The sequence below is a fragment of the Mus caroli genome, unplaced genomic scaffold, assembly GCF_978045245.1.
Source record: "Mus caroli unplaced genomic scaffold, Mus_caroli_1 scaffold_13, whole genome shotgun sequence".
In the NCBI taxonomy this organism is placed as follows: domain Eukaryota; kingdom Metazoa; phylum Chordata; class Mammalia; order Rodentia; family Muridae; genus Mus; species Mus caroli.
The window spans coordinates 92,171,088-92,187,774 of record NW_028227268.1 but is presented as its reverse complement, the minus strand read 5'-3'; the positions used below and the strand labels follow the sequence as shown (position 1 = coordinate 92,187,774).

Sequence of the window (16,687 nt, the reverse complement as noted above, 5' to 3'; positions counted from 1 at the left end):
GGAGGCAGATGTAGGTGGATCTCTGAGTTTGAGACCAGCCTGGACTACAGAGAAAGTTTGAGGATAGCCAGGGCTACACAGAGAAACCCTGTCTCAAAAAAGAGAGAGAGACAGAGAGAGAGAAGAAGAAGAAGGAGGAGGAGGAGGAGGAGGAGGAGGAGGAGGAGGAGGAGGAGGAGGAGGAGGAGGAAAGGAAGGAAGGAAGGAAGGAAGGAAGGAAGGAAGGAAGGAAGGAAGGAAGGAAGGAAGGGAAGGAAGGAGAAAAGGAAAGGAAAAGAAATATTTGAGCTGGACATGTCTCAAATCCCAGCTTTCAGGTCATCACACTAGAGATGACTATTCAGACATAGTTTATAGCCATTTGAAAGTCTTTATTACAACTGACTTGCACTACACTCAGGTATTCCAGACCTAAGCATATCCCAAAGCTTTTAGACCAAAGGACTTTTAAAGGACAAAATCACATCCTGGTATCTTGCACAGTAGCTGCAGGGGGATGTTTGCACAAACAAGCAACTTCACTGAAGCTAAGTTAGCTTTGGTTTCTAGAATAGAGTTGGGTAATTTTCCGTGGATTCTCCATCAAGTACATCAAATTCCAGTTAAGCCTGAAATAACAACAGCAAGAACACAAGATGGAGGAACCTCTGCACTCTCTTGCACTGTCATGTTCCCCTATGTTTCTGTGGGCATGAGGCAAATCAGTGACTCATTCTGTTCTAACAAATCATAGTTGGCCAGTACCTTAGTTCGTCATGCAGTTGAGGATACAGGGTCCCAGCATTAGCTAGATCAGAGTAAGCCTCAACAGTAATAACGATGCTTATAATAAGTTAGTTGGCCATGAGGACCAGGTAGTTGGAAACTAATACCAATTGTTTCATCTAACTCCTTTTTTTCCCTTTCTTTCACGTTTTCTCTAATCATAGCCTCTGGAAGTACATTACCTGTTGTGGCCCATGAGCCTGAGGGAAATGAGCACTGGCTTGGGGGCAATGAGTTATTGAATTGAATACTCCAGGACAGCTCACTCCACACGTCCAAGATTTTCTCCAACCAGCAGAACTCACAGAAAGGCACAGAAAGTGACACATTCATTCAGAGAGACACATAGTAAAAACCTCGGGTGGTTTCCACACATTCATACACCTGAACCGACTAGGGGAATCTAGTGATGTCTCACAAAGATCCTTAGACACAGGATCTACATTGTGTCCAACCTCTCTTCTTGTGTCTTAACCAGATAGAACCTCTTACAGACCAAACCTACCTCCAGGGGTGTTTAGACCAGATGACATTTGATTAATCTTTTGGGTGCCCCTGGAACGTTTGGCAAGAATCCATTAGAGAGGATTTTCTTGGGACCCTGATCATGTCGGGGTGTGTACTCTCTAGCTAGTGCACTCTTGCCTGCTCCTGGGGATTCTGAAGCCTCTAATTGTCTGAGTCTAGTCTAGGGATCTTGCTAGGGTCTCCAAAGTACTTTGGGGAGCTTACCAGAGATTATCAATTAGAGACAGTTGATAGTCAACTGAAAGTCTTCATTCTAGCCAGCTGGGACTACACTCAGGTATTCTCGACCTCCCCAGCATTTAGACCAAGAGGCTTTTATAGCAAACACAAATCCTGGTATTTCCTAGCAGTTTACTAGAAGCTATTAGCTGTGTGTGGGGGTTCTGAGCAGTCAAGTCAAAAATGGTGTCCCATGTCCGGCCCAGTCTTGGGCCACTGGGCGAGGGGGACGCTGGGAGTTTGACTACATGCACCCAATGGCACCTCCAGGCAGGCATTGGGCTGTGGGAAGCTGCAGGACCCTGATCTGTGGGTGAGGAAGCCGCAGGACCCTGATCTGTGGGTGTGGTATCCAGAGTAGGGATACCACAGAAGCCGCTGGGTACCGCAGAAAAGCTGGCTCTGGGGTCCCTGGGCTGCATGGACCGCAGACCTGCTGGATGTCACGTAAGAGCTGAGAACAGAGTGGGGACCCTCGGTGGACTCTGGCCCGGGGCCGAAGGGAGAGAGTCTGGCTTGCTCAGTCAGTGGCTTGGGTTGGCAGAAGCTGTGGCTGGAGGCCTTCTGGCGGGAGGTTAGACTGGCAGTTCTGTAGAGGGAAACCTGCTCCAGCACTGTGGATCTGGATGAGAAGAGGCAGTCCATGGTTTTAAGGCATTCATTGTAGAAAGACAGCGAGAGGGAGAAAGTAGAGAAGCAGAGGCCAACGGAGGCCACGTGGAGGGGGGGTGGGGGGGAAGGAGGGTTCAGAGAAGGAGGGTGAGAGGTGAGAGTAAGATAGGTAAGAGAGAGAACATGAGAGGGAGAGAGAGAGAGAGGGAGAGGAGGGGGCAAGCAACTCCTTTTATAGGGTGCTGGGTCATCCTTGCTGTTGCCAGGTAACTGTGGGGAGAAGAATACCTGTCTGTTGTCAGGTAATTATGGGGGTGGAGTTCAGACAGAATACCAGGAGCTTGGGGCATTGTCTACTTGACTGAAGGCCACATAACTCTCTGTGGGGGGTGGATGGGGGTGGGGACTTGGCTGTGGGAGACTGTAGCTGTAGGGGCATAGGAGGCATGGCCAAACACCTGCTGTCCCTTAGGGTAACCAGGGTTCCAGGCTTGTGCTGGACTGGGGACCAGGCTGTCTGTGCACAGCTCACTGCTCTACAGTCAAGCATTGGCTTTGAGTTTCTAGAATAGAGTTAGGTAATTTTCTATGGGATTTTCCATCAAGGAGATCAAATTTCAGTTAAACCTAAAATAGCTCCAGCAAGAATACATTATGAATGCCTATAATGCATTGCCTATCACAGTAGCTAAGGCATCAAGGTTTGGTTATGAAAACCCTGTCTCAAAAATGGAGGGAAGGGGGGAAGGAGCTCGTGGGTATCAGTGACAGTGCTGTTAACTGCCATGTTTACAGTCCTAGCTTGAATTGCCAGTACCACAAAATAACCTACAAAACCCAAATAGCTGAGTTCTTGAACATGAAGACAAGCTGTGTGTGTGTGTGTGTCTGTGTGTCTGTGTGTCTGTGTGTCTGTGTGTGTCTCTGTGTGTGTGTGTGTCTGTGTGTGTGTGTGTGTGTTTTAATAAAAATACTGTATTCCAGTCTCTGGAATCTTTTGGAGGGTATACAGGTAATAAATAATGGCCAGTCCTCAGCATCATATAGGAGGTTTTTTTCCCCTGTTTATCTAAAGATTTTCATGTAATATATTTTGATCATGTTTTTCTTCTTGATTTCTTTCCAGATGTTTCCATCCCTCTATGTACTCAACTTCAGATTCATTCTCTTTCCTCCTTCATAACTTCTTCCTTTCTCTCCAAAAATTCAAAAGGTGAAAATCAAAACAATCAACAACACAAAAAAATAACACCAACACTATTGTACCCGTATATCCTGCAGGCAAGCAGTGTTTTAAGTTGTAGGGTTTATAGCTTGGTGATATTATTCTGTGCATAATATAGTGGGTTTGGGAATTTGAGGCCTACCTGGACTATGTAATGAGTTCCACGTCATAATGAGACCCTGTTGGAAAACAAAAACAAAAACAAAAGCAAAACAACTTATTGTGCCAGATGGGCATTGTGTAATTAAACTAGCACATACAACAAATTTTAATTTAATTTAACTGAAAAAAATTTGGGTTTTTTTTTCATTTTTTTATTAGATATTTTCTTTATTTACATTTTGATTGTTATCCTCTTTCCTGGTTTCCCCTCTGAAAACCCCCTGCCCCTATTGCCTCCCTCTTCCCCCTACTCCCCAACCCACCCACTCCCATTTCTGGCCCTAGCATTCCCCTACACTGGCGCATAGAGCCTTCACAGGACCAAGGGCCTCTCCTCCCATTGATGAGGTGTGAGTCCCACCTCAAAATAACACCAAAGTTGTAGTTCTATTGATGCGTATTTATACAAGAAAACTTTAGGTCCTTTTCAAGGTAAATACCCATGTTTGCTAACTCTTCAATCTGTAATCTATTTAATGTGTAAACTATACTATATGTTTCTTAGGTACCTATCTAAGATGTGTGTGTGTGTGTGTGTGTCCTTATTGAACCTGTTGAGATATTTAAGTTTTACATTCTAGCTTTGTTCTTCCATAACTCTCAATTTTTTACAACATAATAGTTTTTAAATAAGGCATATGTCAAAACAGAACTGATAATATTCAAAGTTATAAGTTCATACAAATATGTATCAATTTAGCCTAAACTATGAAACTCATCCTAGCCCTTTTTTATAGTGGAGCCCATTTCTTCAACATAAATGTGGTTCCTACTGCTCTGATTATAACCGTTTAGTTGTTCAAGTTGTTTTATGTAAGAGATCTCTCATCACTAATATTGCTACATTCTCTGTAAAGATGAACCTCAACCATCAACATTCTGGCTTCCTACTGTATGAATTCCAATTTACTCTTAGGCAGGCTTTGCCATCCACATCACCAGAATGCCTGTATCCTGCCCTGACTAATTTGCTGAGTATCTTGTTAAAAGAAGAAATGGAAAGGAAATTGGAATGTAAAACAATTGCAGTTTTGAGCTGATGAAGAAAAGTTAGTGATGTTATCATGGAATATTTTCTCTTGGATTTGCATCATGGACTATATTCTTGTGTCTTTGTTCCCTTCAGTGTTGATGTGAAAATTACCTTCTTTAATTAGAGCAGCTGTGATCACCCATGTGTGACTGTCATGAAACTGGGTCTATTACCATCCCCTCCTAGAGGGAAGGAGAAGTTCCTAAGGCTCACAGGGCTCACTACCCTTCAGTAACTCCTCCCAAGTCCCCTCCCTCCCCTCATAAAAGTTACATAAAGGGTGAATCATTAACTCCAATAAAACTGCACTGGTATAGATGTGTAATTTGATCAAAAAACTTCCAGGGAATTTAGCTGCCTTTGAGCACCCAAATTCCTACAAGTAACCCAAATAAACTCCTGCTTTAAAGTTTCTTTAAGTGTCAACAGCCTTATCAGATTATAACATTAGAGCCCTGTCTTCACAGCATATCTAAACATGTTTATGCACATCCACTTGTTATTAAAATAAATTTGACTAGTCTACATTTGTTAAGAGAGGCTTAAATGATTTGCCTACCACATTGCAGCAATATAACTGTTGTTAGCTAGATCCAAATGGTGACTTCCACGTGCATACACACATAAACACACACACTCAAACACCCATACATATTTATTTACTTACCTAATGTTACATATTATACAGTTATGTAAAATAATCATTATATAAAAGGTAGATTGTCTGAATAGAAAAAATACACTTAAGGAAGGAAGGAAAACAAAATCATGTATTTGAGATGACATAGTGTTTTATTTCAATTTATTTCCTATAGATTTTTTAATACCAAATATATTGACAATGTAATTAATTCCAGTTAGTTATTGACTTTAGGTGTTTTCTTTTCATTACATCTTCAACAGTGTTAGATAACTAGTTTTGCCCAGTATTATCAATCATATGTTCCATATGCTAAATGATAAATATTGTTAGATAAGCAAAAGCATTTAAACTTTAATTTTGTTTTCAAAACCCTCACTATTCTTATCTAGATGTTACATTATACTTATGGATACCAGTTCTTACAAAGTCACATGTATGTCATATACTTTCAGTATAATTTCCACAATTCTACAAACACACTATCCTCAAACCAAGTTTCAAGATTGTATTCAGTGGTATTTCTTTGGCTCTTTGTATAACCTTCATGCATTGGTAGTATTCATCTGAGTCTTTACCACTGTTTATACTCACATCATTAATCTACTGTGCTTCAGATTACTCTCCGTTCTTTTGTTCTCACTTTTTCCTAATGACAGTTGTTTTTAAAACTCTTCGTAAACTAAACAGAAACTAAAACATAAGATATGGAGATAACTTGAGTTGTTTTGATATGGTGCATTTGGAATGTTAGGAAATGAGCTTGCTTTAACCCCGTTGAGCTGGGGGTGTAGAAAACAATATTAGTTGTCCTCAGATATGCTCTCCTTGGTACTTGAGTTGATGCCCTGCCCTAGCTCCTTTGTCATGGATTTCAAGATTTCTCTACTAACAAAAAATCGAGTCACATAAAAGCATTAGCTGTTTTGTTTTTTGTGGACATTATCTTCTTCAGTTAGCACTCTCATCTTAGAAATCGATGCTGCTGTCATCTGGTGTTTCTCAGTTACATGTACATGGATTATTTGAGAATTTGCATCCTCCTGTGGCTACAGCAGATACTCATCAATGCTTAGAGGTGTTGGGATCAAATGGATCTGAATGGCTCTGCAGTTTAGATGGTTTTGTGATGTTTGAAATGTTACTGAAACTTCGTTGTTTTAAAAAATTAGATGTTTCCTTTATTTAGATTGCAAATTATATCCCCTTTCCTCATTTCCCTTCTGAAAAACCTCCTATCCCAACCCTCCTCCCCTTGCTCACTAACCCACACACTCCCACTTCCCTACACTTCACAAGATCAAGGGCCTTTCCTCTCATTGATGTCCCACTATGCCATACTCTGCTACATATGTGCCTGGAGACATGGGTCCCTCCATGTGTACCCTTTGGCTGGTGGTTTAGTTCCTGAGAGCTCTGGGAGTACTGAGGCTATAAACCCCTTCAGCTCATTGGGTTCTTTCTTTAGCTCCTCCATTGGGGACCCTATGCTCAGTCCATTGGATGGCTGTGAGCATCCACTTCTGTATTTGTCAGGCACTGGCAGAGTCTCTCAGGAGACAGCCATATCAGGCTCCTGTCAGTAAGTGATTGTTGGCATCCATAATAATGTCTAAGTTTGGTAACTTTATAGGGGAAGGAACCCCAGGTGGGACAGTCACTGGATGGCCTTCCCTTCAGTTTCTGCCCTAAACTTTATCTCTGTATTTCCTCCAATGGGTATTTTGTTCTCCGTTCTAAGAAGGACTGAAGTATCCACACTGTGGTCTTCCTTCTTCTTGAGCTTCAGGTTGTCTGTTCATTGTAGCTTTGGTATTCCGAACTTCTGGCCTAATACCTACTTATCAGTGAGTATGTACCTTGTGTATTCTTTTGTGATTGGGTTACCTCAATCTGGGTAATATTTTCTAGTTCCATCCATTTCCCTAAGAACTTCATGAATTCATCATTTTTAATAGCTGAGTAGTGCTGCATTGTGTAAATGCACCACATTTTCTGTATCCATTCCTCTGTTGAAGGACATCTGGGTTCTTTCCAGCTCCTGGATATTATAAATAAGGCTGCTATGAACATAATGGAGCATGTGTACTTATTACATGTTGGATCGTTTTCTGGGTGTATGCCCAGGAGGGAATAGCTGGGTCCTCAAGTAGTACTATGTCCAATTTGCTGAGGAACTGACAAACAGATTTCCAGAGTGGTTGTACCAGCTTGCAATCCCACCAGCAATGGATGAATGTTCCTCTTTGTCCAGATCCTCGCCAGCATCTGCTGTCACCTGAATTTTTGATCTTAGCCATTCTGACGGTGTGAGGTGGAATCTCAGGGTTGTTATGATTTGCATTTCTCTGATGATTAAGGATGTTGAACATTTCTTTGGGTGCTTCTCAGTCATTCGATATTCCTTGGTTGAGAATTCTTTGTTTAACTCTGTACCCCATTTTCAATAGGGTTATTTGATTTTCTGGAGTCTAACTTCTAGAGTTCTTTATATATATTAGATATTATCCCTCCATAGGATGTGGGTGGGGTTGGTAAAAATCTTTTCCCAATATGTTGGTTGCCTTTTTGTCCTATTGACAATGCCCTTTGCCTTACAGGAGCTTTGCAATCTTATGAAGTCCCATTTATCAATTCTTGGTCTTAGAGCATAAGCTATTTGTGTTCTATTCAGGAAAATTTCCCCTGTGCCTATGTGCTCGAGTCTCTTTCCCACTTTCTTTTCTATTAGTTTTAGTGTATCTGGTTTTATGTGGAGGTCCTGGATCCATTTGGACTTAAGCTTTGTACAAGGAGATCAGAATGAATCGATTTGCATTATTCTACATGCTAACCACCAGTTGAACCAGCACCATTTGTTGAAAATGCTGTCTTCTTTTCCACTGGATGGTTTTAGCTCCTGTGTCAAAGATCAAGTGACCATAGGTGTGTGGGTTTATTTTTGGGTCTTCAATTCTATTCCATACCTGCCTGTCACTGTACCAATACCATATAGTTTTTATCACTATTGCTCTGTAATACAGCTTGAGGTCAGGGATGGTGAGTCCCCCAGAAGTTCTTTTATTGTTGACAATGGTTTTCGATATTCTGGGTTTTTGCCTTTCGAGATTAATTTAGAAATTGCTCTTTCTAAGTCTATGAAGAATTGAGTTGGTATTTTGATGGGGATTGCATTGAATCTGTAGGTTGCTTTTGGCAAGATGGCCATTTTTATTATATCAATCCTACCAATCCATGATCATAGGAGATCTTTCCATCTTCTGAGATCTTTGATTTCTTTCTTCAGAGACTTTATGTTCTTGTCATACAGAGCTTTCCCTTGCTTAGTTAGAGTCACACCAAGATATTTTATATTATTTGTGACTATGGTAAAAGGTGTTCTTTCCCTAATTTCTTTCTCAGCCTGTTTATCCTTTGTGTAGAAGAAGACCACTGATTTGTTTGAGTTAATTTTATATCCAGCTACTTTGCTGAAGTTGTTCATCAGGATTAGGAGTTCTCTGCTGGAATTTTTTTGGTAACTTAAGTATACTATCATACTAGCATATCATCTGCAAATAATGATATTTTGACTTCTTCCTTTCCAATTTGTATCCAATTGATCTCCTTATGTTGTCTAGTTGCTCTGGCTAGGACTTCAAGTGCTATATGGAATAGGTAGGGAGAGAGTGGGCAGCCTTGTCTAGTCCCTGATTTTAGTGGGTTTGCTTCAAGTTTCTCTCCATTTAGTTTGATGTTGGCTACTCGTTTGTTTATACTGCTTTTACTATGTTTCGGTATGAGCCTTGAATTACTGATCTTTCCAAGACTTTTATCATGAAGGGGTGTTTGATTTTGTCAAATGCTTTCTCAGCATCTAATGAGATGATCATGCGGTTTTGTCTTTGTGTTTGCTTATATAGTGGATTACATTGATGGATCTCCATATATTGAACCATCCCTGCATCCCTGGGATGAAACCTAGATGATCATGATGGATGATTGTTTTGATGTGTTAAATTCAGTTTGCGAGAGCTTTATTGAGTATTTTTGCATTGATATTCATAAGGCAAATGGGTCTGAAGTTCTCTTTCTTTGTTGGGTCTTTGTGTGGTTTAGGTGTCAGAGTAATTGTGCTTCATAGAACGAATTGGGTAGTGGTTCTTCTGTTTCTATGTTGTGGAATAGTTTGAAGAGTATTGGTATTAGGTGTTCTTTGAAGGTCTTACAGAATTCTGCACTAAACCCATCTGGTCCTGGAGGTTTTTTTTTTTTTTTTGGTTGGGAGACTATTTATGACTCCTTCTATTTCTTTAGGGGGTTTGGGACTGTTTCGATTATTTATCTAATCCTGATTTAACTTTGGTACCTAGAATCTGTCTAGAAAATTGTCCATTTCAGTCAGATTTTCCAGTTTTGTTGAGTATAGGCTTTTGTAGTAGTATCTGATAATTTTTTGGGTTTCCTCAGATTCTGTTGTTATGTCTCCCTTTTCATTTCTGATTTTGTTGATTTGGATACTGTCTCTGTGCCCTCTAGTTAGTCTGGCTAAGGGTTTATCTATCTTGTTGATTTTCTCAAAGAACCAGCTCCTGGTTTGGTTGATTCTTTGTGTAGTTCTTTTAGTTTCTACTTGGTTGATTTCAGTCCTGAGTTTGATTATTTCCTGCCTTCTACTCCTCTTGGGTATATTTGCTTCTTTTTTTTTTTTTCTTGAGCTTTGAGTTGTGCTGTCAAGCTGCTAGTGTACGCTCTCTCCAGTTTCTTTTGGAGGCACTCAGAGCTATGAGTTTTCCTCTTAGCACTGCTTTCATTGTGCCCCATAAGTTTGTGTATGCTGTGGCTTCATTTTTATTAAACTCTAAAAAGTCTTTAATTTCTTTCTTCATTTCTTTCTTGACCAAGTTATCATTGAGTAGAGTGTTCTTCAGCTTGTGTTCTTCAGCTTCCACATGTATGTGTGCTTTCTATTGTTTATATTGTTATTGAAGATCAGCCTTAGTCCATGATGTTCTGATAGGGTACATGGGATTGTTTGAATCTTCTTGTATCTGTTAAGGCCTGTTTTGTGACCAACTGTATAGTCAAATTTGGAGAAGGTACCATGAAGTGCTGAGAAGAAGGTATATCCTTTTGTTTTAGGATAAAATGTTCTATAGATATCTGTTAAATCCATTTGTTTCAAACTTTTGTTAGTTTCACTGTGTCTCTGTTCAGTTTCATGATCTGTCCATTGCTGAGAGTGGAGTGTTGAAGTCTTCCACTATTATTGTGTGAGGTGCAATGTGTGCTTTGAGCTCTAGCAAAGCTTTCATGAATGTGGATTCCCTTGCATTTGGAGCATAGATTCAGAATTGAGAGTTCATCTTGGTAGATTTTACCTTTGATGAGTATTAAGTGTCCTTCCTTACCTTTTTTGATACCTTTACGTTGAAAGTCGATTTTATTTGATATTAGAATTACTACTACAGCTTGTTTCTTTTACTGCTTTTAATATTCTTTCTTTGTTTTGTACATTTGGTGTTTGATTACTATGTGATGGTGGGAATTTCTTTTCTGGTCCAAACTATTTGGAGTTCTATAGGCTTCTTGAATGTTCGTGGGCATGCCTTTATTTAGGTTAGGGAAGTTTTCCTCGATAATTTTAAGATATTTACTGGTCATTTAAGTTGGAAATCTTCACTCTCTTCTATACCTGTTATCCTTTGGTTTTGTCTTTTTATTGTGTCCTGGATTTCCTGGATGTTTTGGATTAGGATCTTTTTGCATTTTCTTTGATTGTTCTGTCAATGTTTTCTATGGTATCATCTGTACCTGAGATTCTTTCTTCGACCTCTTGTATTCTGTTGGTGATGCTTGCATCTATGGCTCCTGACTTCTTTCCTAGGTTTTCTATCCTAGATTGTCTCCCTTTGTGATTTCTTTAGTGTTTCTAGTTCCATTTTTAGATCCTGAATGGTTTTGTTCAATTCCTTCATCTGTTTGGATATTTTTTCCTGTAATTCTTCAAGGGATTTTTGAATTTCCTCTTTAAAGCTTCTAGCTGTTTACCCGTGTTCTCCTGTAATTCTTTAAGGGAGTTATTTATGTCCTCCTTAAAGTCCTCTACCATCATCATGAGAAGTCATTTTAGATCTGAATCTTGCTTTTCCTGTGTGTTGGGGTATCCAGCACTTGCTGTGGTGGGAGTACTGGGTTCTGATGATGCCAAGTAGTCTTGGTTTCTGTTTGTAAGATTCTTGTGTTTGCCTTTTGCCATCTAGTAATCTCTGGTGTTAAATGTTCTTGCTGTCTCTGGCTGGAGCTTGTTCCTCCTGTGGGTCTGTAAGCCTGTGTCAGCAATCCTGGGAGACCAGCTCTCTCCTGGCAAGACCAGTGCACAGAGGACTGTGGAAAAACCCTACCTCCTGGGTACAGATGGAAGAAGGAATGACCCTGAGCCATCTCCTCTTCTGCTTCTTAGGCCTGTGTGCTCCTGGCTAGTCCGGCCTTAGCTTGTCACCGGAGAGAAAATGGCAATCTCCCGTGAGTCCCAGAGTCAGAGCCTTCCCTGGAGACAAGCTCTCCCCTGGCAGGAATGGTGCACCTGAAATTTCTTTTTAAACCTCCATTTTCCCATATTATTAAAGTATGATAATAAATCCCAGAGTCTGGGGCAGATCAGTGGTACAACATAACTTTAGGAAGCCCAAAGAAACAAACAAAAATCGTATATGTATGTGTAGCCTGGAATAAATAATACAAAACTAGAATATGTGGTGGGTGTGTAGCATAGAGAACACTCAGTGAATGTTCTGTTTCTGTGCCGATTTTGAAATTTCTTTCTTAAAAAAAGTATTTTTTTTAATTTTCTGGATTTTTTTATGCATGTATTTCTGTGTACCACATGCATGCTTGGTGCCTATTGAAGTCAGAAGAGGGCATTGGATCCCCTGAAACTGGAATTATAGGCAGTTGTGAACCACCATGTAGGTGCTACAATTTGAGCCTGGGTCCTTTGGAAGAACAGCTAATGTTATTAACTTCTGAGCCATCTTCACAGACCTTGAAACTTTATTTTATGTCATAGATGCAAAGAGGAAATGGTCAGGCTGCACATCCCTTGGTTTGATGTGTTACGTTCAGAACCTTTGGTAGTAAAACAGACTAAGAGGGAAATAGCAATTTCTATTTAGGGTTTTCTTAAGTGTTAGCTTGTTGTTAGATTATTAAAATTTAAAGACTTACTTTTTTCTGGCTCTGGATGCTGTCTTGAGTTTGTGACCAATTGAAGTGAGATCAACCAAGTGGAAAAAGTACATACGCGTCTCATGTAGTCATGCTGACCCAGTAGTCTTCTTTCAAAACGAGACTAAGCAACATAGTGTTTCTCTTTTATTGTATAGACATGGGTTGGATACTTATCTTAATGTATTGCTTGTGTGTATGTGTATGTTTTGTAAGTATTCATGATAGTGTGTACATGTTGGGGGCCACAGGAGGATGTTAGTACATCACTTGCCTTAATACAGGGTCTCTCACTGGATCTGGAGGTAGATTGGTAGCCAGCAAGCTACACTGATGCTCCTGTTTTTGTTTGGGTGAGAGGTGCTGGCTGCCACTGTGGCTTTTCCATGGTTTCTGAAGTTCAAACTCAGGTCATCATGCTTTCACAATAAGAGCTATTTCTTTCCCAACCATTTATTCAGTCCACTGTTAGTGAAAATTATGTTTGTTTGTTTCTCCAGCCTCTGTTCCAAGCCTAACCCATCTTTGTCGTTTGGAAATTCGGGCCAGTCTAAAAGCAGAGCACCTTCATTCTGACATTTTCATCCATCAGTTGCCACTTCCCAGAAGTCTGCAGAACTATTTGCTCTATGAAGAGGTTTTAAGAATGAATGAGATTCTAGAACCAGCAGCTAATCAGGATGGAGAAACCAACAAGACCACCTGACACAGGTCCTTTAATTCTGTTTAGTCATAAAAGATGGCTTGTGTGATTGTTTGGATTTGGTGATAATATCAAATGTCCATGTTTACAGCTGTTTTTCCCAGTTTGTCTCTTTTCCAATATTGTGAACCTTATTCATCTTGCCTTACTCAGTTTTATTTCTAGTGCACTTTGTTGTGTATTATTTGTTTATCTGACCATTTTTTACTTGATTCTGCTAATAAACTGTAATTTTCATGTTGTGCTGGATGTGACTTCTTTCTACTTAGGATTCATGTTCGCCTGTGCTAGAATCTAAGGATAGAATCCATAAACTTCCCCAGAAGAATTTATAACATCCGTCCTTTTGAATTATGTATCAGTTATTATTTTACTTAGGGATGAATATCTTCAATGTTTATTAAGAGGAAACTTTCCTCCGTGTTATAATCTGTTCTCATTCCTTAATTCAAACATTTTTGTGAGGTGTTGATACTCTTGCATTTTCACATGTAAAATCAGGAGTACCTTTTTTTAAAAAAAAAAAAAAAAAAGAAAAACATAAAAAGTCAGTCATATTGTTGATCTCTCACCCCCTAGGTTCATTCTTTCTTTATACTTTTGACAAAAGATACCTCATTTTTAGTTTGCAAAGACAAGAACACATCTAAACTCAAAAGTCATACACAGCATAAACTATTTTATGTCATCTTTAGAAGTATTTTACTGCACTTAGAATATTAATAAAGAAACCTGAAAAGGACATTCATACAGCACTATCTATAGGGAAAGAATGCACACTTTATTAATTTAATGCTAAATATAATAGCCAGGCGTCATTCAGCTCCAGAATAAGAGAGCAGCTTTGTTCCTGTTAGTCACCAATAGTCAATTATATCACATCAATATAATGTTTTTCTTAATGTCTGGATGTATTTTCAGATCATGGATGAAATATGGACCTCAGAATACAACTGCCTTGTGAATTTTTACAACTGTTTTATTTAAATCTCAAGTCAAGAAAAATCAAACATGATCAAATCAGTTATTTAGGGAATTAGAAACTAGCCTTAAGAAGAAGGTACTAGAGTGTTGCTGTCAATATAGACAGCACAGGCTGGTTTCTAAAGGAGGCAAGCCTTCATCTCTTGCCAGCAACCTGTGACTGGGTAGATCAGCTGGGCGGATTTTGATAAGCCCTTGAAAGAAGCATAATGTCTTACTGATAACTGATTGGGAAGACAAGCTCATCTTTACATTCAAGTCTTGTTTGGTGAGGATATAAAGTTAGGTATTGAAAACTAGGCAGAAATTCTGATAGTTCTAGTTAATAAAGATATTCCAAACTTTTACATTTTTATTTTTAAAATAATGTGACTTTTATTTTTCAAACTCTGTGTCGGGTTTTGTTTTTGCTTATGGCCAAGTGTATATAGAGTGCTTTAAAAAAGAGTTTATCTTTTAATGTATTTTGTTCATGTCCAAATGTATTATAACACCCTGATTTCCCATAAGTTATTATTGTGGTTTTATTTTTGAAACCCTGAAAGTCAATACAGATAGCCCCTGGCTGATGAGTTTTTGACTTTATAGTAGTAGAAAGGTGACCAGCATCACATAGAAACTGCACTTTGAAGCTTGATCTTCTCCTAAAGTAGCAATACATAGTATGAGATTCTCTTGGATTCTGATGATGCTGAGCACTGATAGTGAGCTGTGACACCTGGCCAGCCATGTTGTGTACAGGAGGGTGACTGTAGAGGGCGTTAGTACTCATAGATAAGTACTGGAGAAACCAAGAAAGTTAAACACATTGGCTTATCTCTTCAGTGGGTGGATGTGTATACCTGTTTTTCCAGGCACGTGTAATTGTGTCAGGAGTTACATGTGGGTAAAACTGATACCAGGAGGTCCATTACTAGGTCTTCATGGGACTTGAGGCAGTTATTTGAAAATTCCTGCATTCTGATGAGAGCCGATGGGGGCCTCAGGCATCTCGGGAACACATTCCCTTTGGGAGGAGGCAGTGTTTCTTCGTTAAATATGGTCATATTTGACAACTTGCACACACTAACATAATAATTTTATAACCACGCTATTTCCATTTTCCTTGCCTTTTAAAAAGAAATTTCTAAACAAACAAACAAAACAAACAACCACAAGGAAAACTTAGTAACTCTGACTTTATAGGTTTGTTTTTTTGTTTTGTTTTTTGTTTTGTTTTCTCTCTTTTGTTCTCACCTTCAAGGTCCAATTGCTGGGTTTTTGTTTTTAATCTATTTATCATTTTTACTCCTTTATTAAATGACAAATGATTGTTGGTGCATAATGCCTTGCAGCAAATAAACAATTATTTTGTCCAATGAAATCCTGCCGTTTTAATTAGATGGAACTGTGTGTGCTTTTTTTTTTTCTATAACATATGGGTACAGCCTCAACTGAATTAACATCACAATGAGGTCAGCATATGTTTATATTTTTAATGAAGAATTACTTTGAATAAGTTGTGTGTAGATTTTAAATGATATTGTGGAGTTGCTTTGGTGAATAATTTGTTAATTGAAGAACTTTTATTAACTGGTTACTATGCTAATCTTTTAACAAATTCTCCTGGAAATAAGGGTAATGATATTTAAGTATTTGATTTGAAAAGAAAATATAGGATATTAAAAAAAATTAAAGGTGAAGGCAGGAGGATCATAAATTCGAGGCTATGCTCAAGTACATAGCCAGTTAGAGGCTAGCCTAGGATATGGGTGAGTCCTCAAAAAAAAAAAAAATGTGTGTCTGTGTCTGTAAGAGAGAATCTTTACACACACACACGTGCATACATACATGCATACATACATACATACATACATACATACATACATACATACATAAATACACTGACCCCCCTATACAGAAGAAAGAAAGGAAGATGTAACTTGTCCTCCCCTCTAGGTCCATTAGTTTGTCTTTGAGGTTTTTATGGTTTCAATCTATGCAGAGGGTTAAGGAACTTAAAAATATGTATAGTTAAAATTAACCAATTTCACATTTTTTTCTTGATCCATTCTTTTTTTTTAATCATTGCAGTGAAAACTTCAGCCAAGCTAAAGTCAAGTCAAGTGCTTATAGACTTCTGAATCAGTAAGAATGAGAGAAAGAAAAGAAAAAAAAACAAACAAAAAAAAAAACAACAAAAAAAAAACTGTGTCTGCTAATTCTTTGTCTAAGGTTACCTGAAGAAAGGAAAAAAAAAAAAAAAAAAAAAAAAAACAGCCTCCTATTTATATAAAGAATATGGAATTGTAGGTAATACCTGATGGACGTTCTCTAGCCATGTGGTCTCTGTCCAGGGTTACCACGCAACTGCATGTTTTGTGCACCACTCCAGTATATGTGCATTTGTGATGGCTTTTTCTTAAGGGGGCGGGGACTGTTTTGAAATGGTCTTACTGTAGCTGACGCTGCTCTGGAACTCTATAGCTCTGGTTGGCCTGGAACTCATTGTAGTCCACCTACATTCCCTGCAAGCTGGGATTACAGATGTGAGTCATGGCATCTGGGTTTATAAAGTAACTTAAATTGGTACAACTAATGAATACTGGTGTGATTTCTTTATGTCTTGGC

General features: G+C 38.9%; 1 protein-coding gene across 5 annotated transcripts in view; it reads left to right on the top strand.

Annotated features, from left to right (window-relative positions):
- The window catches only part of Asb3 (ankyrin repeat and SOCS box containing 3), a 200,381-nt gene extending 184,473 nt beyond the window's left edge, over positions 1–15,908 (top strand). For all 5 annotated transcript variants that reach the window (XM_085829040.1, XM_085829042.1, XM_085829039.1 and 2 more), the window contains one exon: positions 12,891–15,908. In XM_085829040.1, coding sequence (XP_085685166.1) covers positions 12,891–13,096 — 206 coding nt within the window. In that variant the 3' untranslated portion in view covers positions 13,097–15,908. The remainder of the gene's footprint in view (positions 1–12,890) is intronic.
- The last annotated feature ends 779 nt before the right edge of the window (positions 15,909–16,687 follow it).